Source organism: Elgaria multicarinata, chromosome 9 (genome assembly GCF_023053635.1).
Source record: "Elgaria multicarinata webbii isolate HBS135686 ecotype San Diego chromosome 9, rElgMul1.1.pri, whole genome shotgun sequence".
In the NCBI taxonomy this organism is placed as follows: domain Eukaryota; kingdom Metazoa; phylum Chordata; class Lepidosauria; order Squamata; family Anguidae; genus Elgaria; species Elgaria multicarinata.
The window spans coordinates 83,822,240-83,847,104 of record NC_086179.1 but is presented as its reverse complement, the minus strand read 5'-3'; the positions used below and the strand labels follow the sequence as shown (position 1 = coordinate 83,847,104).

Sequence of the window (24,865 nt, the reverse complement as noted above, 5' to 3'; positions counted from 1 at the left end):
CCCTTACCTGGGTAAGTTTTTTTTCTATTTACCTATTACTAGGACAAACTGGGGTGGGGTTGAGGGATCCCGCACTCCTCTGCTCATGCCAAGAGAGCAGGCATAGACCAGCTGCAAGGGCACAATTTAGACATCACACCTTTGTTTTCCTTGCTTGCAACCAAAAACCTCAGGAAACCATGCCCATGACTACTTTGGAAAAAAGGGACAGTTAGGAATTTGATTTTTCCACCTCTGGAAAAGGGGGATGTTTAAAATGGCACCACAATGTCTTGGTAATGATGGCTGTCCGAGTGGTGCTTGTTGGGCACGTCATTCAAGACTTTATAGGTCAAAACTATCATAGGTTAATAAGGCATTAACAAACAGAACAGCCTTCTCAGTTACTGTGAACATTTCCTATGATGTCCTGGAATCCACTCACTCTGTGAGTGCCTGAAGTTAATCTGCTTAATTGGTGGGGGTATATGCCTTTGAATGCACTATTAAGTATAATTGCTTGCCACTGAAAGCAACGGTTCTCCCAAAAAACCAGGTTTCAGACTGGTGGCTTTTGAATGGTAGAATAAGGGTCTCAGTCAATTAAGGATCTGTGTTCACACCACAGAATTAACTCCCGTACACTGCAATCCTAAATATATCTACTCAGAAGTAAGTGCCATTGTTTTCAGTAGGGCTTTCTCCCAGGTAATGTGTGCCTACAATCACAGCCTAAAAATATGGAGTAGGGGGATGTAAAGGCCTGTTACAACTTGCAATCTTCAGGACCCTTACTCTGAACATTGTCCTATCAATCAGTCAGGACTGGAGTAAGTGATTTCAAGAGTTCAGCCAAATATATGTAACAGCATGCTTTAAAGAAAAGCATGTGCAAAGCTGAATGTCCTCCCTATCACCCAGATTAGTTAGCCAAAATTCATAAATTTAACTTAAAGCAGCACAAATATGGAATATCCTCTATAAATCCTTCCTTGAGAAACCTCTTGAACCCACCTAGGAAGGAAGGAAGTGGTCTAGTCCTGGAGTCTTTCTTATGCAAAACATTCACTTTGAATCTCTCGGGAGTTTTGATTAAACACTTCAGAAATATTAGTCAACATTTGTCATTGAGCCTATTTCCCTATGAAAACGCCCTGTTTTTTAATACTGTCATCAGTCTAGTATACTGGGATAGCTCTTCAATGCTAACCTAGCTAATTTCTGAGACTGACTTATTCTACAGGCAGTTATCAATCATTGTTCCAGATGGTGGGTGCGGGGTGTGGGGGAAGCCCTTTGAAACTAAAGACTCAATTGAACCTTAGAGTAGTTTTCAGGGGAATGGAGAGTAACACTTGTGTTTCAAAAGGTTGACAGTTTAATACAAACTGAGACTTTGTTTTAAAGAGACTCTCCAATGGTTAGACCTGCATTGAAAATGTCACACCTGTATAGGATTTCTAATCACATTTCTCATACTCTTGGGTTTCAGTTTCCTAATTAAATCAGTGATAAAACTTAAGGGACCCTGCCTATATAACCAGAGAGATCTATTCAGAGCAGCAATTGGAGTGTGGGCTGGGGGTTATTGTTGGCATAAGCCTGAAAGCAGGGACTTATAATAGGTTTCAGATGGATCTGATACCCGTTTGTATGAAAGAGTTTGCAAAAGGTAAATACATTTGGAGCAACAATGGCTGTATGTTTCCTGCATAAGAATTCCTGCAAGTTTTCCTGCCCTTTATGTGAAGTCCTGCAGTCACCATCTACTAAAAATAAATTTACTTGTTTTGTTTTACTTGCACTTGCCAAATCCTTCTACAGTAGAAACTCAGTTGCACAGAGATGTCAAGCAGCTTTAATATTGTAGTAGAAAAAGTAGCGAAAAACAGCAGCAGTGTGCCTGGCATATGCTAACATGTTTATTATTATTATTATTATTTAAAAAGGGACTTAAGAGAGAACTACTGCCGAAATCCAGATGGAGCTGAGGCACCCTGGTGTTTTACAACGAACCCAAGCATTCGTATCGAGTATTGCTCTCAAATCCCGAAATGTGATGTGCCAAGTGGGCAAGGTAAATTGAGCTAGGGAGATAAGAATATTCTAAAGTAATGTGGCAGAGGACATATTAATGTCCCCTAAAATGATCCCTGTATAATCTTCTGGTAAGAGTGTGGTGCAAATGTTTTTGTCCTGCACAGGATTAGTCATAGCAGAAATGTGAACATTCTGTGCACATAATGGTTTTTAATTGATTCTTAAAGAGATTCCACCATAAAACAAGAACAGATACTTCTTCCTCAGTGCCAAGCCCTTTTATTTTGTGTGTGTGGATGGTTACGGTGTTCTGCACAGATATTTTACTGAGTAGGTTTTCATATGCATCTAATATAATGCAATCTCTACAGTCCCTATATGCCTAGGTTGTTCCAGCTGTTTGAACTATAGATGGAAGTGGTTGCAGAGTCAATCTGAGAGACCAAATATATGATAACAGCATGCCATGTTACACTTTATTTTTAAAGTAAATCACCTCCTGTGTTTCCATTTTACTGCTACAGTAAGTGTTAGGGTATTGTGACAGACTCTTTTTAAAGTGAAAATGTGTAACACATTCACAGTACTTACGAAGTTGTAAAACTTTCTTTTATGTTGGTCAGTTATCCATATTAAAATAAACCACAATTTGTGTTTCAAAGATGGGAATATTTTCAGATTGGCAATGTGCTAGTCCTTTGCCTTGTTCTGGGGATAAGTAACTCCAGCATTTATCTGCTCTGCCAAAACCAAGGGCCTCTTCTTCACCAGCTAAAGTTCCATTCTATAGCGTACTGAAAACATCTGGATTTTAAACTGCAAAACTAAAGATACATTGGCAGCTTTTATATACCTTAATGCATTGGGTGACCTTGTCAAGTTCATAGTCAACAAATTACCATTTAAACTGTAAAGTTCCCAGTACAGATGCAATAGTTAGCAAAAGCAAGTTACTTATTTACTTCAAAGTTATTTATGTCTTTAGACATACTTATTTAGGCTTCAAACTGTTCTTATATATTAATGCTATATATTTATGTATTTACTAGTCCTATTTTAGTATATTTTATATTGTAAACACTACCTTACATTTCAAAACTTGATTATCTTTCATTATCAGAATTTTTAGAAAGGCTTCCCCATCCCCAATTGTAGTGGTGATATTTCAGTAGTTTATTTTAACAACTTTTAAATGTACACTCTTTATGTAGATTGCTATAGAGGAAATGGGGCAAATTACATGGGAAATCTAGCCCAGACACGGTTTCACCTAACTTGCTCTACGTGGGATGAAAACATTCAAGATTTGAGGAGGTATGTAATTCGAAAGAAGAATAAGATTTGCCATCTCAATTTCTATAGAGCACTTCATGTATTGTTGAGTTTCTTCAACTTTAGCTTTATTCTTTTCTTTCTTTCCAAGCTGTTCAAGCTTGTGTCACTTACTGAGAGCAGAATCAAGGTGGATACAGCCCATCTTCAACAAACTCCCATCTCTATTCTGCTTTCACTCTCTGCGTTCTGCCTTTCTGTTCCTGGGGTTGTGGGAATCTTGCTTTGAGGAACGGGCTGCAGGGAACAGAGAAGATGACTTCTTCCTGCACCAGAAAGTGGCTGACTTCTGAGTGTGTTTTACTGGGGATGATGAAAATCCCAAGCAGGGAATGATGCTGAAAACATCATTCCATACAATAGGAGGTCTCATAATTCTCTCCTCTGCAGGAAAATGGTGCTTTACATATCACCTCCTGGCAGGTGTAATGAGGCCCATAGCTCAGTGCATCATTTCCTGCCAAAGGACTCCTCTGCCACCTTCTTTTCCCAAAGATGTGGTGATTTTCCCTTTGGGAGGAGGAAGGCATATGGGCAGGAAGTGCTGGCCAGCAGTTGTACGCAATGACCATTACTGTTGAATCTTTGGGTGAATTCTATAAGAGCTTCTGTTGCTTGGATCCAATGGTATTTTTTTACTAGCAGAAAGGGCTGTTTCCAGTTGGCTAGAAGAAAAGTCCACCAAATCTAAAGAAGTTACTCTGGTTGCCTATATTAAACTATTTAGGAAGGATAAGAAATTTTCAGTAGAAATTTCGACTAATTTTGAAGGGCCACAAAAATGGCTTTGCCCCAAATTTGCCTTCGTGTTAGCTTCACTGTGATTTCTGAGTTTGCTGCAAACTGCATATCCCATCATGCCCTCACAAGAAGGAAAAGAAGAGAACTAGAAATTAACATCAGCTTCAGTACTCAACACAAAGCTGTCTTTCACATAATGTTCTGCCCTTTCTCATGAGATTTTACAGCAGAATATTGAGAGTGAAGCTGTTAGATGCCTAAGGCATGGTTAGATGAGGGAGTTGCAGGGGGTATGATCTCGTGATTTTATGATCGCAAGGTCGTCCACTTCGTCTACACGCAGTGCGCGACGTCCCAGGAGGAAGAGGACATCATGGCCGCCATTTTGGTTTTTTTCAATCAGAGAAAACGGGACAGTGGGAAACACGTTCCGCAGTCTCAGGATCATCCTGAGACCATAGAAAAATCGGAATTTATTGGTAGGGTGATATCCCAGGCCAAGGGAGGGATCATCCCTCCCTGCTCTCGGGATGCCCTGTGCACCATGTGGACGCACAGGGACAATCCCGGGACGATCACCGGGATATCACCCTGTCTAGCCATGCCCCTAGGCTCACTTTAATGGCTGGTTTGTTTGTTACAGTTGCTACCCACCCTTCCTCTAAGGAAACTTGGGCAGTGTAAATACGTTTATCCCATTTTATTGTCCCAGCCTCTCCTGTGTGATAGGTTAGGCAGATATAAGTGACTGACCCAAGCATACTGAGCTTGTTTCAAAGATAATTTGCATTTGAAACCCGGTTTCTCTGGTTCAAGTCCGATGCCCTTTGAATTTTGTTAAATTGTGAAACCGTTTCCCTTTCCCAACTTTGCTTCCCAGAATTGTTTTGCTTGTTTTTTAGCACATTTATTTGGGAGTAAGTCCCATTGACTAGAATAGGGTTTCCTTCTGGTTAGATATGTGTACAGTTATACTAATCATAAGCCTTTAGTGTGAATGCTGTTACAGCATCAATGGTTGCAAAAACATTAATATCCACAAATTTTTTTGCACATATTTGTTTATTAAAATATAGTGACATCAGTGGCACACATTTTCCTTTATAGGCATTTGCCATTATATAGAGAGCCAGATACTAGGAAGCTGAAGAAAAATTACTGCCGCAATCCAGATGATGATGCTCATGGTCCCTGGTGCTACACAAGCGATCCCCAGGTCCCCTGGGACTACTGCTCCATATCTAGATGTAAGTACTCAGTGAATGATGGGTGATGTCACAATCGAATCGTTGGGAGTTGCGTAATGTCAATAGAAGGTATAAATTTTTTCTGTACTCTGGTTGACAAATTGGCATTAAAAACTACACAAATATTTGGAAACAACCAAACCATCAGTGGCCAGGGGGTTGAGCAAGGGCAAGGGTGTGTGTCTGTTAGGTAACCTCAGAGGGCTGGCTATTTACTGTTTTACTCTGTACAGCACCATGTACATTGATGGTGCTATATAAATAAATAAATAATAATAATAATAATAATAATAAGGAGCAGATTTAGGAGCTTGGCCTCAGGTTCCCTAACCCTGCTATATTACTTCAACATTCCTCCCACAAAGCACTGGGATTGGAGAGCCCTATTAAAGCTGTTCACTGTAATCAAAAGCTAGAGTTGCCAGTCACAAAACTACAATTCCTCTCCCTCTCCTCATCCTAGTGTTTCCCTTATATGGAAAACTTGGGGAGAAATGTATCAATCTTTAGAGATACAGGGTATGTGTCTCTGTGTCCCTATGAATATGGATATTGTCCACTTTGGAGTAGTCCCGCTTTGATTCAGATATTTCCCAAATCAGTCCAAATCTGTCCAGTTTTGGTTTCGGATCCAGGAATTGGCTGAATCCAATGCAGGTCCCAACATTTTGCAAGTAGTTTCTTATCTAGTTAATTTCACTTCTCAAAGTAACTTTCTTTTAAAAGTATTATAAGACCAAATATGTGGATATGCCCCCATCCTTTTATATACTTAAATTAAGAATTGAAAAAAAGTTGAAAGCAATTCCAGAAGTGTTGGCGATATTGCAGAATTGAAATAAGAGCGTTACTTACTGTGGTTACTATAATGTGTTATGGGTATTACCCAGCAATCACACCAAAATGTACACATGTCTATTGCAGCAGTGCTGATAGTATTTCTTGGAGGTTTTTTTCCCAGCTGTTCAAGTATATACCCTGGGGCATTCTGAAAACCCGCAAAACATGTTTGACTAGAGATTGTGCCAAGATGCAAATAATTAACATCTGTATTGTGGGAGAACACTAATAGCCTCCAGGTCTCTGAAAAACTGTCATCTGGTCACTACCTCAGATATGAACAGAAATGGAAAGGAGGGATTGCAAAGTATATTATATTCCTCTGATTTGGGTTGATCATGTACTGCCACCACTCCAGACCATGAAATGGTGGCAGAACTACACCATCTGAGGTGCAAACCTCCTGGTTCAGTTGTGCATTGTGGATCATCTGTCAATGTGGTTCATTTCTCAAAATTCAGCTTAAAGATAGTTAAACTGAGCCAGGTAAAAAACTGATGTTTGACGTAAATCAGACCTCAAAGCCCTACGAAGAGAGACTGAAACAACTGGGCATGTTTAGCCTGGAGAAGAGAAGATTGAGGGGAGACATGATAGCATTCTTCAAATACTTAAATGGTTGTCACACAGAGGAGGGCCAGGATCTCTTCTCGATCATCCCAGAGTGCAGGACACGGAATAATGGCCTCAAGTTACAAGAAGCCAGATTCCGGCTGGACATCAGGAAAAACTTCTTGACTGTTAGAGCAGTACGAAATGGAACCAATTACCTAGAGAGGTTGTGGGCTCTCCCACACTAGAAGCATTCAAGAGGCAGCTGAACAACCATCTGTCAGGGATGCTTTAGGGTGGATTCCTTCATTGAGCAGAGGGTTGGACTCGATGGCCTTATAGGCCCCTTCCAACTCTACTATTCTATGATTCTACTCAGATTAATGCCGGTGCTGTTACATTTCCATAGAATATCTAAAATGTTGAATTATCAAGTAAATTTAAAGCCAAGGTGAAAGTTGTCACACACAAATATTGCTTGAATTTAGAAGGTGAAGAAAAAAGGGGGCTTCAATGAGGGGGCCATAATGTTGGGACATTTGGGGAGTTATTGCTGGAGATGACAGGCAGCAGCAGTGATATTTTTTCTTTTCTCTTTTTGGAAGTGGTGGAACATTTTTCTCCGAGATATAATATCATTCTGAAGGGGGAAATGCCTCTAGCACCCCACTGGTAGCTGCCTTTATTTGTAGAGGGTGTCAATTTATTTATTTATTACATTTCTATCCTGCCCAATAGTTGAAGCTCTCTGGGTAGTTTACAACAATTAAAACCACAAAATGCAACATAATACAATGTAAAAATTTAAAACTACAGTATAATGTAAAAGTAAAACAAACAAATTAAAACCTAGCATCAATGCAAAGATTTTTTTTAAAAAAATCCATTCAGCATGTTGCATTCCTGGGACAAATGGAAGTTGGATAGAGGAACTCTCTCCAACTCCCCACTCAAAAATCACCAAAATGCCCCCACCATTTTGATGCCTGTAAAATAGAGTGGTGGCCAAAATTGTGAACACTTTTTGAAATTTTCATGTTTTGCAACTTTACATGCTTATAGAAAATGTTCTGTTTCACAAAATTCAAATGTTTGTATTTCAATTGAAAGAGAATTTAATGCTGAATTCAATACAAAAACCAGAACGCAAATATCTGCAGTACAAAAAAAGGTATGCTTACTTTAGTCTAAAAACAAACACAGGTGTGATTGAGTGAAGAATTGGATTGGAATTGCAAACCCTACTGGCCAATCACAGTCTTTGTTCTGGGGACCAATCACATGGCAGTAGCTGCAATACATCATGTTTCAAGTTGGGGAAAGTCAGTTTTGCTGTTTGTTCTGTAACTGAAGCACAATTGGAGATTGTGTGAATATTTGAAGTATTGCTCCAATTAAAAGTGTATGTACGTACATCATAAACAGAGCAATGGCACCAAATGTTGATTGGACACCCAGGAAAAGAAGCAGGATTGTTGTATTACATGAATCAGGTCTTTCAACTGATATATAAACATTTGAATTTTCTGAAACAGAACATTTTCTATAAGCATGCAAAGTTGCAAAACATGAAAATTTCAAAAAGCGTCCACAATTTTGGCCACCACTGTAGAGTACAAAACAAAGATATATTTGGGTTTTATTCTTCTTCAGAAACCTATGAGAATATTTATGGCCGTAGGCATTTTTGACAACATTCCACAAGCTAGGAAGAAAAATGTATATTCCCCCATAATAGGTACCGTGTATAAACTTCGCAAATATTTTACATTTGTAGATAAGTTGTCTTTAATCAGGCTAATCATTGTCTGATTTCATTGTGTTGTCTGTCTAGGTGAAGATGATACAGTTCCTATGATAAGCAATTTAGACCGTAAGTATTGTTTCAATATGTTAGCTGTCTTATGATATGTTAGCCTTTTTTCATACTTCATGGGTGTGTCTTAGCCCCATTTCAGACATTAATTAGTTCCTGGAAATACGCTATAAGTAGAATATGGGCTCTGGGCCTTGGTTTGTTATCCTTTCTCCTACCCCAGAAATTGTGACAGTGACCTAAGACATTCTGTATATAGGTGTGGTATAAATTAATTAATTTAAATAATTATCTACTATTTCTGTGATTACAAAAGGACACTGACAATTTTGGGGTGGCTTATAATATTTGGAAAAAAATCTTTTTTGTTTTTAAAAATGTGAAAATGTGTGTGTGTGATCTGTGTGACATTTTAGGTCTAAAGTGGAATATAATGTAACCTGATAAATTATAAATCTTTCAGTCAGTGTCATTTCTTGTGCCTCAACTAAACAACTGAGAGTTGTTAATGGAATCCCAACTCAACCTGACAAAGGATGGATGGTTAGTTTAAAAGACAGGTAAGACTCTATATACTCTATCATACATAGGATCCTGTTCCACCCCTAGGACTAAGTTTCAGATTTCCCACATTAGAGGATTTATAGGCCCTATATAAGTGCTTTATTTCTAATTGCAGAGTAAATAAAATAATATGTGCCTTACATTCCTTCCACAAGAAGGCATAAGTCCCTCCATGATGTGCTCCATCTGTTTGGGAAATGGCTCTTAAACATGGACATGCAATATTCCAGTTCTTGCTCACACAGCTCTTTTGCTCTTGGCATTGACTAGAACAGAGTTCAGGCTAGAACACATTACAGAGGTATACAAACTTAGTGTTTGATTTTTTTTTACAGGGACCCCAAGATTCACTAGCCAGAACCAAGTGCAAAAAAATTAAAATGAAAGCACTGGATGCTTCTCAGCAAATTCTGTGCCTAGGAATTTGTTTTCAGTACCACAACTGAATTGAGCTACAGCCCTTTCACACAAATGTCTACTCCTGGTTAACCTAAGCTTTCTTCACTTTGACAGTCTAACTTGGGTGGAAAAAGTCATTTTGTTATTGCAATTGATAAACAGTTGTGAGTCATAACTACTGCAAATCACCTAGAGATCTACCAGTAGATCCAGAACTACCTTCTACCCCACCCTGGACTAGAGCTGTTCATTACCTACAGCTCTCCGTTACCCATTACCCATGAGTAAGACTGCAATATCCATATTTCAGTTGTGCCATGCACTTACCTTACTTTAAAACATTGAATGAAAGGAAAAACAAAACTAGCTTGTCTAAAGGAAGATAAAATATTTTTCTTCACGGTAAAATAAATGGCAAAAGAATATATGATTGCTATCCATGTATAAAACTAGGCAAGAACTGTGCCATCCTCATAGAGAGCTGTATCATCCATAGAACTGGAAATAGAATCACATTTCTAGAAGTCAACATCACAGTGGCTGTGTTTGAAAGACCTAATAAGCTGAGATATGAACAAGTTTCACAGCCCCACATCCAACCACTTAAACCCTATATTTGTGTGAGCTGAGAAACAAGCCAGGAAAGTTTCAATTAACTATAATTTCCTGTTATGCCCGAATCAGGAATCTATAGTTAAGATAGGAAGCCAGGTTTAAACCAGGGCTTCTTATGCTGGCTTGTTCAGAAGCTGTTAGTCATAGTATCCTGGTTCTGACATAATGGGAAATTGTAGTTAACTGAACCCTTCCTGGCTTGTTTCCTGGGTTGCACAAATGAAGGAGTGAAGCAGTATATGCAGGACCACAAGGCTGCTCTTTTATATGTTGGCTTATTAAGTTGAGATATGATTGACTGAACATGGTGATTGGTAGACAACTGTCTTGGACAGTGGTTTTTTTTAAGTTCACAATTCTTAGAAAGCAACATCAGTTCAGCACATGAGCAACCAAGAACCTTGATTATTCCAGTCTTTTCAAGAAAAACTTGCCCTGTCAATTACTTAATCTTCTAATGATGCAATCATATGCTGGCCGGTGAATACTGAGTTGCAGGGCTTTTTTTTTTTTTTGTCTAAACATGCACAGGAATGCACCTGAATCACTTTTGCTAGAGCAAAGTGTGGTTAATACAAATGACATTGGTGTGACATATATACTAGCAGCCAATAAAACTGAAAGTAACTATTCCATTTTTTTCATCCAGCAGAGGCAGACATTTCTGTGGTGGTTCATTAGTAAAGGAAGACTGGGTCCTGACAGCAAAGCAGTGTTTTCCTTCTCGGTAAAGTAACTGTTTGTTAATACAGTTTTGTGTGTGAAAATTACATTCCATTCTTTTAGCGTTTGCAGTGGGATTCTTTCTTTTACAACTTGATACATTTCAGTGATGGGATTTGTGGTTCAGTGGTAGAGCATCTGCTTTGCATAGAGAAGGTTCCAATTTCAGTCCCAGCCATGTCCAGGTAGGGCTGAAAAAACTTCTGCCAGATACTCTGGAGAGCCGCTACCAGTCAGCGAAGCCCTGGGAGGAAGAAACAGACCAAATCCCCCCTGATTTTTTTCCTAGGACCATTTTTGTTTTTTCTGAAAAATTGGGAAAATTGAACATCTTTGGATTATGACATACTTTTTTTTTAGAATAATGAATAAAATATTTAAGGCAAGATATTTATGTATTGCTACTCAGCTATTACTCCCTCAAGTTATTCCTAAAAACCATCTAATACAACTTTTACAGAATGACTAGAAATGTAAGATTTGTGGAAATAATGAAGCCATGTGGGAAATGCTTTTTTTAATTCTCTCAGTAAGATTCCAAAAATAGTTATTTCTTCTATTCCTTACTGAAATTATTGATATAATGTATCTTTTACTGATAGACATTTAGGGATACTCCAAGTCATGCTCAGTTTCCTGATTTGTGAGTAGAGGCACCCTATCATAATATAGAAGAAAATGTATATTGGCAATTTGGGCTTTTGTTCTATAGAGTCCTTTGTTTCTGGGCTTGATCTGCTTAGATGCTCTGACAGTCAATTAATGTACTTCTAACCTAAAACCCACATGTGAAACAAACGTTAGGTTATTCCATCAAATGTGATGAAATAGCATGTGGGTTTTCCTACCAAATAAAATGAAAAAAGAAAAATGTTTTGTTGTTCGTTTGCTTTTTAAAAAAATAACTGAGGCTTAGTTCTCACCACTGCCTCCGTTTTTAATAACGTTCCGAATTAGACAGCATCCTTTGGAAGTTTTATCTCAGCAGTAAAACTTTTAACTGCTGCCACTATTTCTATCTGAAAGAAAGTTGGTTGCCTGGTTTATATGGTATAGGCACCACTACTAGAGACAAACTTTGAAAAGAAATAATAATTAAGAAGTTTATTAATGGAAATTATTTACAAATGCAAATAAATAGGTTTAGATGGCTTAAAGGTTCTTAAATTAAATATCGATGTTCAGCATTCCTAATAGGTGAGAGAATCTTCCCCAGCTAATTAAAGTCTCAGTAGCTTTTCCTTCAGACCAAATTTCCCTAAATTCTGCCCCATGAACAGTAACAGGTTTAAGAATTTCACTAAATTTCCTTACAAACAGGAATAGATGCTGCACATCAGGCTTCTTCTGCCTTCAGTTCTTCCTGCTTCTTCGACTTCTAGGGTGATTCAGATGTTCAGGGACAACTTGCTGAAATAGTCAATTCCTTTCGGTCAGACATAAAATAGGAACCTAAATATATGTTTTATTTTATTTATTTTATTGCGTTTGTACACCGCCCCTTGCCAAAGCTGTCTGGGCAGTTCACGTAAGATAAAAACACTTAAAAACAATATACAAAAATTAAAAACCACAAAAACATGCAAAATGCACGTACATTTAAATGCACATACTGTAACAACTTTACAAATGATGAGCCAAAAACCAGACCCAGGTTCATTACATATTGCTAAATGCCTGGGAAAAGAGAAAAGCCTTAACCTGGCGCCAAAAAGATAACAATGTCGGCGCCAGGTGGGCCTTTGTCAGGGAGCTTGTTCCACAGTTGGGGAGCCACCACCGAGAAGGCCCTCTCTCTTGTTGCCACCCTCAGAGCTTCCCTTGGAGTAGGCACCTGGAAGAGGACCTTAGATGTTAGAACTATGTATAATTTGCTTTGCTCATAAGATTATAATAAATTTAAAAGTATAATTTATTGAAACAATAATTACAAATTTACTGAGTTTACTTTTGAGTTTTTTTAATTTTAATGATACTTTTATGAGCAAATTAAGTTACACGTAATATATTTTATGTTCCTAAAGCAGCCTGAGGCCCTCCAGATGTTTTAAAGTAGAAAATCCAACATTCCTGACCATTAACATAGTACCTTGTGCAGGTAGGAGCTGAAGTCCAAAACATTTGAAGGTTGGGAAAGGCTGTCCTAAGGCAGCTGTCTGATCATCACAGAAACGGTGGTGGAGAAAATTCTGAATATCCAAAACTCCTGTTCAGTTAGAAATCTAGATGCAACTTTGGCACATTCCAAGAATTTGAATATGTCGCCATAAGCTACATTTGTGTTTGAATGCTCTTTGCAATGTGTTGAACAGTAATTGGCAAGACAATTCATAGAAATGGGAAGTGTTTTTATTTGAAGTTAGTAGTGCTAAAATGATTGCATTAATGTTGTTATGTAAAATTCATATGGGCAACTCTGACCCATTTCGCACAATTATAGAGGGGGAAATGAGCCATGGTTGCTTATTTCCCCCTCTGCACATGCTGGTCACGTGTTGGAGGGATTAGCACAATTACTCTTGTTGTGTTGTGCAAAGTTGGGTACTGAGTGGCTTGTTACCCAGGGCAAAAAGCCACCCCGGCCAGGTTTGCAGGACATGACTAGTCAGGCTGCTGAAGGTAATTATGCTAATCTCCCTGCCATAGCTTATTTCCCTCTATGTGATCATGCGAACCTGGTCAATGGGACTGAATGCAGATAACAAGCATTCCCCATGTGTGAAATGTTTCCAGTTCTTGTAACTGCAGAAATAAAATAGCATTATGTGTGTCAGAACCCTTTTAAAGATTTAAATGCCTCACACAGTCTTATTTCCACTTGAAGTTAGCATTCAGAATAACTGCTTAAGATGATAAGTTATACCTTTATAAGCGAATGTTGTTTATGGCGAAAGGCTCTGAGATTACTCAGCAGATGTACACTAATAAGGTGTCATTGAAGAGCCTATGGTATACATATATGCAGATGCTATTTAATTTAGCCCTTCGAGCCCACACCTGGCGTTGACTGATTTTCTTTTGAGAGCCATATACAAACTGCCAGTGAAATTTGCCTTCCTTAGGTACAATCTCAAAGACTATCAGGCTTGGCTTGGAATACATAATGTTGAAAGAGCGCATGAAGAGGAGCATAAACAAGTTCTAAATATCTCCCAGCTGGTGTATGGCCCTAAAGGATCAGATCTAGTATTGCTGAAACTTTCCAGGTTAGTCATAATCATGCTGATATCTTTGCAGGATTCCCCCCATCCCATTGAAGTCAATAAGAACGATATCCTTTGTACCAGGTCCAGGGCTAAGTTACACTGTTGATGGGGGTCTGCTGCGCTCTGGGGGGGGAATATAGGATAAAACATAAGTGTGTTTCTCCCCTATGCCTCTCTGCCTTGCCCATAACTCCACCCTATTTTTATTTTTTTTATTTATTATTGCATTTATATCCTGCCCTTTTTCCTCCAAGGAACTCAAGGTAGCATACATAATCCTTCCCTCCATTTTATCCTCACAACAACAACAACCGTGTGAGGTGGGTTGGGCTGAGAGTGTGTGGCTGGCCCAAAGTCACCCAGTGGGTTTCCATGGCCGAGTGGGGACTAGAACCCGGATCTTCCGACTCCCAGTCCAACACTTTAGCCACTACACCACACTGGCTCTCACTACACCACACTGGCTCCCATTTTAATTGTTCTACTGGTGTATCTATCATGGCAACATAGCAAGTCATGTTCTGCAAACATAGTGGGACTTCTGCTGAACCCTGTAGCCATTCAGCCAGTGTAGCTTGACTATGGGATTGCTTTAGAAATGTAAAAAAGAATGTGCTAGTGTACTTTAAGACTTCAGTGTGTAGACCTCAAAGAGTTAACACCAGTATATAACTGACGTCCTTTGGCTGAAATTTGATATATATATATTTTTTTAAAAAGTTGCCAGAATGTGTGTGTTAAGTTGATCTGATTGTGGAAATGATCGTATTCTTTGTCAGGTATCATAAGTGTCAGTTCCGTTTTAAAAGGTCTCGAAAGCATAAATCTGTTCTTTTTCTTTTCTCTTCCTAGGCCAGCAGTAAGCAGTGAAGCTGTGGCTATTATCAGGTGGCCAATTTCTGGATGTACCATTCCAGAAGGCACCATCTGCAGTGTTTATGGATGGGGACACACAGGAAGTAAGAGATCTTGTTCTAAAAGTGAACACTCACATGTGTGCCATTAGTCATCTGAGATGCAAGCGTGTGTGTGTGTGTTGATGTATGTGAGCAATTATGGAAGGACATCTTTTCTGAATAATGGTTTGGATAGTCATCACTCCTAAAAGGGAAATTATGAAGCAAATTTGATGTGTCCCACCTGGGAGGGAGGTTTCCATAAAGATTCCACCCATTCATGAAATAAATTAAATAGATGTCTGTGTGTTTATGAACAATACAAAAACACAGAGATGATTGTATGGTGGTCTTTTTCATCTCACTTTAAATTCTCCCATGAATTGGTGACTTGGAGGTGTAGTCCAAAACATCTGGAGGGCACCATAGTGTGGAAGGATAAACTAAGCCACTGGGCAAGTTCGCACAACACATTAACCCTCAACGGGTGACTAGCCACACATCATGGGTTGTTTTGGCAACAATCCACACTGGGTGGTTTGTGTGTCCGACAGACAATGAGGTGCTCCAGCCACAGTGTGTGGCTTGTTTCCTTCCCCCTCGGTTCTCCAGGGTCTTGGCCTGGCACCCCAGAGGGCTTCACAGCAAAACTTTTCTTGTCTGCGCCTAGTCCGTCCATGCTCCGATCCTGATTGCGGTTGGAACCCTTTTATTTTTTATATTTTTTGCACAATTACTATTTGTGTAATTATATTACTATTTTTGCATTTTCCCAGTGCCGTTTTATGTGCACAAATGGCTCCTGTATTTATTTATTTATTTAAAAAATTAAGTTACTTGCATAACTGCAGGTATCCAAAATATAGGGATGTGTCTTGTCTGCTCCCTTGTGTGTCAAACATACAAGGTAACAGGCAAGGCTATGTTGTGGAAAGGTTATTTTGACAGCCCTACACAGTTGGGAAACAGGGTGTAAATCAGGGCTCCCCAGGGTTTAGTGCCTTGCCCTACTGGGAATCTGCACTTGCCCAAGTCGCCAGCAACTGGTTTTAATGGTGCCTGAGATGCCATCCCCTTTTTCTCTGCAGATTACTGTAACTGCTAACCTAGAGCCTGGGACCAATACAATATGCAAAAGTTTTAGTCACATGGTCCCTGCTTTTTCCTGGGCGATAGGGGGAGATAACTCATTGTGCGATGCCTTCCTCACACCAACCTAGAGAAAGTATCCATGGCATATTCATCGCATAGCTTGACCAACAACATGTATTCATGCCTGCTGGGTGTCTCACTAATCTCTAGGCATCATAAAATCATATCTTACCGTTTTAATCAGCTAACTCCCCAGTATGAGAAGTTGCAACTTACCTGTATGTATGGTATATTAATATTTCTTTCACCTTCCTTCTCGTGGCATTTATCCAGTATAGTCATTGTTCTTTGGGTAACTGATTCACAAGCTTGATTTTGCCTTCTGTTTACTTTTTAGCTAAGCAAATCTATCTGGAATCTGGTCAAAATAGTTTCAGTAAAACTGTACTTGTGGAGGCAGCTTTTAGAATTACTGTTTTTGATATGCTCAGGATAAGGTATAAAACAGATTCATCTCTCCGAAAACCTGCTGTTAATTTTGTTTATCACGTTGCCTGACCAAGTACTTTATGATTTGTGTTGTTGTTTTATTTGAGTCAAGATAGATGCAAAATTCATGTTTGAGAGTGTGCTTTTTTCTTAATTTTTTTGTTACTTTTTTTTACATTCTTACCGAGAATGGAATAAAGAACAACCTTTTTATTTTATTTTAGGCACCACTTTTGATGGGCAACTTCAAGAAGCAAATATGATCATTGTCGGAAATGAGCGTTGCAATCAGGATTTTGGAGGAAGTGTAGTCATGAAAGAGTCAGAAATGTGTGCTCGGGCAGAGAGCATTGGTAGTGGAACTTGTGAGGTACTATTTCATTTCATTTCTATCAAATTCTTCCTCCAATGAGCCTAGGATGGCATACATGACTGCCCCCGATTTTATCCTCAAATTTGTGGAGTAGGTCAGGTTGAGAGATAGTGATTGGTTCAAGGTCACCCAGTGAACTTCATGGCTGAATGTGGATTTGAGCCTGCGTCTCCCCAGTCTTAATCCAATCCTCTAACCACTACACCACATGGCCAATGTGTAATGTTGGAAATCTAGAATAGCATCTTCCATCTCTAAATATGAAGGAATAAGATTTACAGTTTTAGTGAAGGTTACCAATGAAGTTTTAAAATAGAAAATTTTGAACTTCTGACACTCTTCCTTTGATGTAAGTTTTGTCAAGTTATAAACGGTGTAATGCATAATTTTGCATACATAGAATTTATAGGAGATCCTGTTGTCCTCTCTTGCACACTCAGCTCTGGCCTTGCTCCCATCACATAAATGCCTCAGGTCCAAACCCACACCCAATACTTCCAAAACAAAGTCAGTTGCTTAATGGAATTTTCAGTTCCATTGGTAGTGAAATGTCTCTTTTTATTTGATCAGGCTTATCCTCCCCACTGTTTCTGCCTTCTTCAGTGATAGCAAAGAATTGTGGTTATGTGTCAGAGGTCAGTCATGGTTCGCTTCCATCCCCTGTATTAAGTGGATTTAGAGGGAGTTCTGCTCCACAATCAAGTCAGGGTGCAGTATTGTGTGTTTTGATGTGTTTTACTAAGAATTGGGGTTTATCCATAATGATGGGAGAACCCTCCAGGATTTAATTCAGAATTGAATCAGCTAAAGGAGCAAGCCTATGGCCCATAGACAGTGTCTGAGGAGCCATAGGATACTTCAGATTCCTGGATCGGAGGTCGGAGACAGCACTCTGATCTCAGATATGGGAATCTGCTGCCCCCTTCCCTCTCAGCCAGCGTGAAAAGAACCACCCTGGCTGCCTCTCCAGTGTCGAAGAGGGGATAAACGGGGTCTTCCAGTGGGAGGGAAGAGGACTAGAGAGGCCAGGATATGAGGTAGCTGAAGCCCCTCTGTAAGTGATGCTGTCCCTCCGGAACACCCCAGCTAGAAGGGCAAAATCACCTGCCTAGTGAAAATGCAGATTAGGAAAAGCGGGGGAGGTGACTATCACCTCTGCCGCTTCTCCTGCTCTGCACTGGAGGCTCATAAACCTCTGAGTTTGGAGGCTTATAAGCATCGAGCATGGAAGTCATGGGCTTGTGCCCTATATCTTCCAAGTTGAAAAAACTAGCTTATTTATTCCCAGTTCTAACTCTGAGCCCTTTTGGACCTGGGAATACTACATGGGTTGTGGGCTGTTGCTGTAGTGCTAACCCAGAACCCATGGTAAACTCAGATTGGAAGCAAGTGCTATGAGCTGCTGAAGTTCATATTCTGAACCAGGGAATATGAACTTGGGAGACATGGCTAATTCATGCTAGTAGAGCCTGTTTTTATGGTGAAGCCTAATAAGAATCACATAGCCTATATTTAATATAATTAGTTTTATATATAGTATATAACTAATAGTCTGAATTAGTGGACATTTTACCTTTGATTTCAGTAGATCTAGCTAAATTGCAATCAGACTTTCTCTCCTTCCTACAAAATCATTCATGGACTAGGGTGGCCCCATGTGTCAGAAATTTACGGAGCATGTGTGTGAGAGAGTTTGTTCTTTGCGTCATAAATATGTATCTTTTTATTTTAATCGTCTCTTCTTTTTTCTTTTTCTCTTTCTAGCGAGATTATGGCGGTCCGTTGGTCTGTGAACAAAACAGAATTAAAATAGTAGTGGGAGTGATCATTCCTGGGCGTGGATGTGCAATTCCAGAACGACCTGGGATTTTTGTCAGGGTGGCCTTCTACTCCAAATGGATACATAAAATCTTAATGACATACAGATCATAGCTGAATATTCCAGCCAAGAAAGCCAATTCCAATTGTGGGAACCCTTTGGAAAATATGAAATGGAAGAGTAATAAAAAAAAATCCTTGTTTCTTTAAAAACAACATCAATCAAGTACTACTTGATAGTCAAGTTTTGCAGATATTTATGGATATTTCTGTCATATGTTCTGTCTTTTGGTGCGTTGTATGGTGAACTGTGGTATAAGCAAGTATGGTGACTTACTTCCTGAAGATACTTGAATGGGAAAACAAAACTGCAAAATATGTTTGCTGGATGAGGATGTGTTCTGTGGAATTAGAATGTCCAATTTCTCATATGCTGCTGGTTAGGTCCGCTTGTTGATGAGACATTAACACAATTTGACAGTTACCAAAAAAAAAAAAAAATCTTACCTATATAAGCCTCTTAATCCTTTGCTAAGGCAGTGAAAAATGTATGCACCAGCCAGAAATGATGCTGCTCTCTAGTAAAAGCTACATTTAATAGTATTTTAATCCCATTTATAAAGGTTGCTTGGATTTATAACCCAATTTAGCAAACTACTTTACTTGGTGGTAGGGGGAGTCACTTGCATAAATTGTTTATGACATTTGATGGTATATTATTCGCTGCTGTTTTGGACTGTGGAAGCAACCTCCTAAATTAATGGAGATACCTAGAAGATAGTTGATAATGATCTATAAGCCATTATTACTATGGTATTTTCGAACTAGCTAGTTTTTGTGTGTGCACACTTACAATAAAGTACAATCTAGAAGATTCCAGGAATGGATTCCAACATGCATATGGTAGACCCTTTTTACTAGTGCATGAGCTGGGATCCAACACAATGTGCAGCTAGTTCTGTGTGCCCAAGGTGAGTTCTGATGTGTCCCTTGAATGCCGGCCCACAAAATCATGTAGCAAATAACTTTGAAACTGAAGGATCTTTCAAAAAAGCAGTTTTGTGCTATAGCATGAAGAGGTGGAAGGTCTCCTTTTCAAAGGGGAAAAAAGGCACAAATCCAACTGAAGATGCCTAAAACAGCTCTTGGGATAACAGCCATATTGTTTGGGTTAGAACAATATGGCAGAACTTGCTCCCAGTTGTTCTACTCTACATCTTTAACAATTTATTAAGGGAGGAACTACAAGTTTCACCTCTGCCACATGTTTTTTAAACTCTGCCATTGCTTCTCCTCTACAAAATGCAGCTCTCTGCAGAAAAGTCTTGAAGGCTGCTTAATGCTTACCAGTGTTCCCTCCTACAACTTCCCTCCATTGTAGTTTTCCTCCAATCTCCAACCAGGGTTCCAGATATGTGTTTGTGTCAGAAAATGAGTCAAGAGCCTGGGGTGGGGGCAAAGCAGATGGTAGGCGACAGTTTTATACATTTAATCATACAGCAATAGGTACGTAAACTTTAATTTGGTAGTAGGAATTGCATACTGCATTAAAAGCCTATATTTGACATACCTGTAAAATTCAAGCAAGGTAAGAATGCTTGCATATTGTTGGATTTTAGGAATATCAGGTTAAATCCTTTGGGTTGTATTCTGTGTTAGTCCCATTCATTTCAATGGCTTTATTCTAAGTAGAATGAATACAACCCACACTCTTGCAGTTATGTGCTTGATGTTCAAAGCAATGATGAAGCATATAAACTCTATTTAGTAAAAATATATGGGTTAGCATAGCTGGACCCTTTTTACACAAACTTACATCAGGGTCATAACTCCTGGTATACTCTTAGGCCTCAGCTAGACGAGGGGGATTTTATGATCGCAAGATCGTCGGCCTGTTTTACATGCAGTGTGCGACATCGCGGCCGCCATTTTTTCTTTTAAAGAACACGGAGCGCATGAGCGTTCGTGTGCAGAAGGTAAGTGTTTTGTTTTGTTTTGTTTTTTTAAAAATTCCCCGCTCCCCCCACCGGAGCTCTGTGCCCTGTGTGCAGCTCACGGTTCCTCACTAGGAGCCAGGACAAACCGCGATGCCCGGCCACACGTTCCGTGGTCTCGGGATCAGCCCGGGACCACAGCAAAACCGGGCTAGAAGGGTAGGGCAAAATCCCGGGGAAAGGGAGGGATCATCCCTCCCTGCTCCCGGGATCTCCTGTGCGTCATCTGGATGCACAGGGATGATCACGGGGCAATCCCCGGGATAAGCCCTCGTCTAGCTATGGCCCAAATCAGTCTTCCCCAACTTGGTGCCTTCCAGCTGTGTTGGAATATAACTCCTATCCTCTCCTGCCAGCATGGTCATTTACTGCCGGTCCTGTGTTTGCTTGGTTTTCTAGAGGATGAATATAAATTAAAATTAATAAATGCATATTAATTAAAGCATATTTCTTATTAATAGTTGCCGCTCATTTAAAATGCTAGGTTCCAATTTTATGAAAAATGAATGTGTGTCTTATCCATGGTAAGCAGTAAATCCCTTTTAAAGAATGGAATTATAGAGCGCATAAAGCTTTACATTTACTGTGCTATATGCAGCTTTGTAAGATCAGAGTATTTAATGTGTGGATTCTCACCAAAGGGCTGCAGGATATTTGTTTGTACCTTCTAAATTGATTAAACTCCCTGGTCCCATAGTTAGGCATACCTGCAATATGCAGCTTTTATTGTTTGTTCTGCTGAGTTTCCTGTTATTTACAACCCAACTGTGGACGATTGTGCCAAGTATTGGATACCCAGCCTTGTGCCAAAAAGGCAGAGGACTGTTTCCCATATGACATATATTACATTCTGATTGTCACCAAGTGTGTACTGAAAGAGAGCCACATTTAACTCTGGTTCTCTGGCAAGTGTACCTATACGATAAGTTGCATTCACATGTTAAATAAATCTTGAGTGTACACCTGAAGTTGCATTCACATGTTAAATAAATCTTGAGTGTACACCTGAAAAACACAATGTGTGAGGCCAGCCTTATTTGCCATTACATTATAGCTCCATAGTATCAACCAAGTAGACAAAAATGTACCGTGAACTGTGTAAGTCTTTTATATACTTATCCTTTTTTTCAAAAGGCTTTATAATTAATTTTTACACAATTTTTTCAGAACTTCTAATAGAAATAATGAATTAAGAAAAAAACTGCATGTTCAAGTCAACAATAGGGTATGAGTTATGAAATTATAATTTCCAGCTGTGGCACACACTGTAGTGTTGACATGCATTTTCAAGGCTTACATTCTTAAACTGCGGTCTAACCCTACTCAAGCTGACCCATAACTCATGTAACCAAGGTTCTTGGATTTAACCAATTTAACTCGGTTAAACGTAAGGTAGCTGGATCTATAGAAAACCATTTTCTTCGGTTTTCATAGGGTTATGGCTCAAGCTGTAAGATATTTTAAAACATTATCCTCTCCCTCTAAAACTGTTTCTATATATATATTTGTACCAGATAACATGAATGGAATACTGATGTTTATGAGGCTATAAAGAAAACGTCATCCACTTTGCATTTTTCTCAAGGTTTATGTACTCTCTGTATTATATGTGCAGGCATTTTGTATTACGTACGCAGGCATTTTGTTCAGTGTAATAAAAATGATTCTAAAATATTATAAACTTCTGCTGTGCAGAAGAAAATACGAATATATATTATAAAAATATATTGGGTTGCGTGTTAGACAATGTGTAAGGCTATTAAAATCATTTGTTCTGAGCTGAGTCTCAGTAGAATGAGTTGTACAAAGTTTATAATTTAGAACTAAATACTTCTGTAAACACTTGCCTATCAGGCCATCTTTGGGGCTCATTCACACAGTGATTTTTTTCTGTCCTATCTTCTGGTACACATTCACATGGATTGCTTATGTGGACTAGGCAATCATGGATACACAGAAATTCCTGGGACTGTAGAGAAACATTTACATGTAACAGTGGGAATAGTATTGCTTTAGGGATGAGATGCATACTTTATTGTGCTCCCCTCCAGTCCAGGCAGCTGAGTTCAGCAAACCCCAAGATACATGTCGCCTAGAGCCTGTAATGACTGATTTGGGTAGATGAAAGCCATTCAGGCTTGTGGGCCAGACTAGATGTGTTAAGGATCTCCATGATAAGAATCCAATCCAGGTTTTCTTCTATTAATTAGCAGTCCCATGGGGCTGTTTTGAAAATCAAGGTGGTGGTTATTTGTGAGGGTGTTTAATCTTTTCCCTAGTCTAAATCCTTCCCTTCGCCAAGCTGCTATTATTCTGTGTGGGGAAAACCAAGTACAGCTTCAGGGACCAAAGCAATTTCAGTTAGTGAAAAGACATGAACACCTTCTCCCAGAAACACCACTTCCCCATCTACAAAGTAGCCCCATGCTCATTAGTAAAATAGAAATCACGTGAGATTCTAATCATTGGTCACCTCAATCACCTCTAGTTTGGCCGTACAGATAGTATTCAAGGTTAGTTTCATTCCAATGGTTTTACTCTAAGTAGCACTAACATTGGATACAACCTTTTGTATTTCTGAGTGAGTACCTGAGGATGTTCAAGAATGCCGCAACAGAAAAAAATACTGTGTTAATCGGCCCTTGGCCTTCTCCTTTTGGTGGTAATGGAATCTGAAAGACAAAGGAAGGGAAATGGAATGATATTTGGCAAAGAATTTGTGCTTCATTTATTCCTGTGAATATTTCTTGTTGGTACCCATGGTACTTTACCATGCAAGTGTTACAATTACAGCATTTGTGCTAAGAAGGACACTGTCAAGAAACTGTGTTGTTCAGTAACATTTATTTTCTATTAATACCTGGACAACTGGTGGAAAAATTTATAATTGAACAATCACGTTGCCTCATCAATCCTGGCAGTGAAAACTATGAAGCAGGGTCCAATTGTGCATTTTTGTCTCTTACATGTGCCTATTTTTGTTTTGTTAGCACAGGCATTTTTGTTCAAGGTCAAACCCACAATTGCTTGACACAGAGATACTTTTTTGTGTAGAATTTGGAATGAAACATGCAGAAGATAAAAGGTTTAGTGTGAAGGATTTTTTTGATTGATGTTTTAATGTAATGCTGTGTTTTTATATTTGACCATGTATACTGCTTCAGGTGGTGCCTAGGCAGTAGAGAGAAAAAGTTTTAATAGACTGTATTGATCTTTCTAGAAAAATAATGACTATGGGTCAGCTGGTCTGTTTGGAAATCACTAGAAAGTCATTGGCAAGACTGTTTGATGTATGATATATTTTGCAATATCAATGTGTTCTTTCTTTTCCATGTTTACTGTTATATTATTGACTCATAAGTGTTGATCTGCTGGTGAAAGGAACTATGTAGTTTCTTTAAACGCATTATTGACAGTGTCAGTCTACGTTTACAGTGCTGTAAATGGAACACAGTTTGACTTTTTCTTCAATACTTTCCTGTAGATGCTGCCTGGTGATGCTACCACTTGGAAACCTTTTGACACTATGGTTCTGTGACTTTACAATAATTCTGTAATTAAAGGCATCATCAGTAGCCATTAAAGTTGGTATTTTTGTATCTTTATTATTAATAAAATATTTTATCAAAAAGCTGAATATGCCCTTTATTTCAGTAGTAAAAACCTACATTATGAGAAGGTGCAGCAAGAAAATCTTTGTTAATTTTATATTTTCCTGAGAAGAATCCAATTTAGGGCACAATCCTATGTGTGTTTAGACAAAAAAAGGTCCTAAAAGTCCCAACATTCCCCAGCCAGCCAGGGTTGCATCCTTAGTGGTTCCCAGAGTGAAATTATTACCTCCCTCTTCCACTAGCATCCCTCTTGAATCATTAGATGCCCATGATCAAAATAATCCAAAATGGATGTGTCATGTGTTCTGGCTGGGAGCCTGCACCATCTCATTTCTATGAAGAAAATGTTAAGGATGGTGGCCTGACTTCCAGAGAAAACTCAACAACGTTTGAAATTGACATTGGCCCATTCAAAATCTCCCATTTTTACTTTTATGAGACTGCATGTAGAGGCCGATCAAGGCCACAAAAGTCCTCCATAGTACTGAAAATAAATAAATTACAGTGACACATGCTAATTTTGCAGATCTGTTAA

The 24,865-nt window shown here is 39.0% G+C and overlaps 1 protein-coding gene across 1 annotated transcript in view; it reads left to right on the top strand.

Annotated features, from left to right (window-relative positions):
• The window catches only part of HGF (hepatocyte growth factor), a 69,720-nt gene extending 45,367 nt beyond the window's left edge, over positions 1-24,353 (top strand). The window contains exons 9-18 of the mRNA XM_063134223.1: positions 1,929-2,056; positions 3,231-3,333; positions 5,200-5,339; positions 8,566-8,604; positions 9,011-9,107; positions 10,775-10,852; positions 13,911-14,054; positions 14,907-15,013; positions 16,756-16,901; positions 18,669-24,353. Of these exons, the coding sequence (XP_062990293.1) occupies positions 1,929-2,056; positions 3,231-3,333; positions 5,200-5,339; positions 8,566-8,604; positions 9,011-9,107; positions 10,775-10,852; positions 13,911-14,054; positions 14,907-15,013; positions 16,756-16,901; positions 18,669-18,836 (1,150 nt within the window). The 3' untranslated portion in view covers positions 18,837-24,353. The remainder of the gene's footprint in view (positions 1-1,928; positions 2,057-3,230; positions 3,334-5,199; positions 5,340-8,565; positions 8,605-9,010; positions 9,108-10,774; positions 10,853-13,910; positions 14,055-14,906; positions 15,014-16,755; positions 16,902-18,668) is intronic.
• The last annotated feature ends 512 nt before the right edge of the window (positions 24,354-24,865 follow it).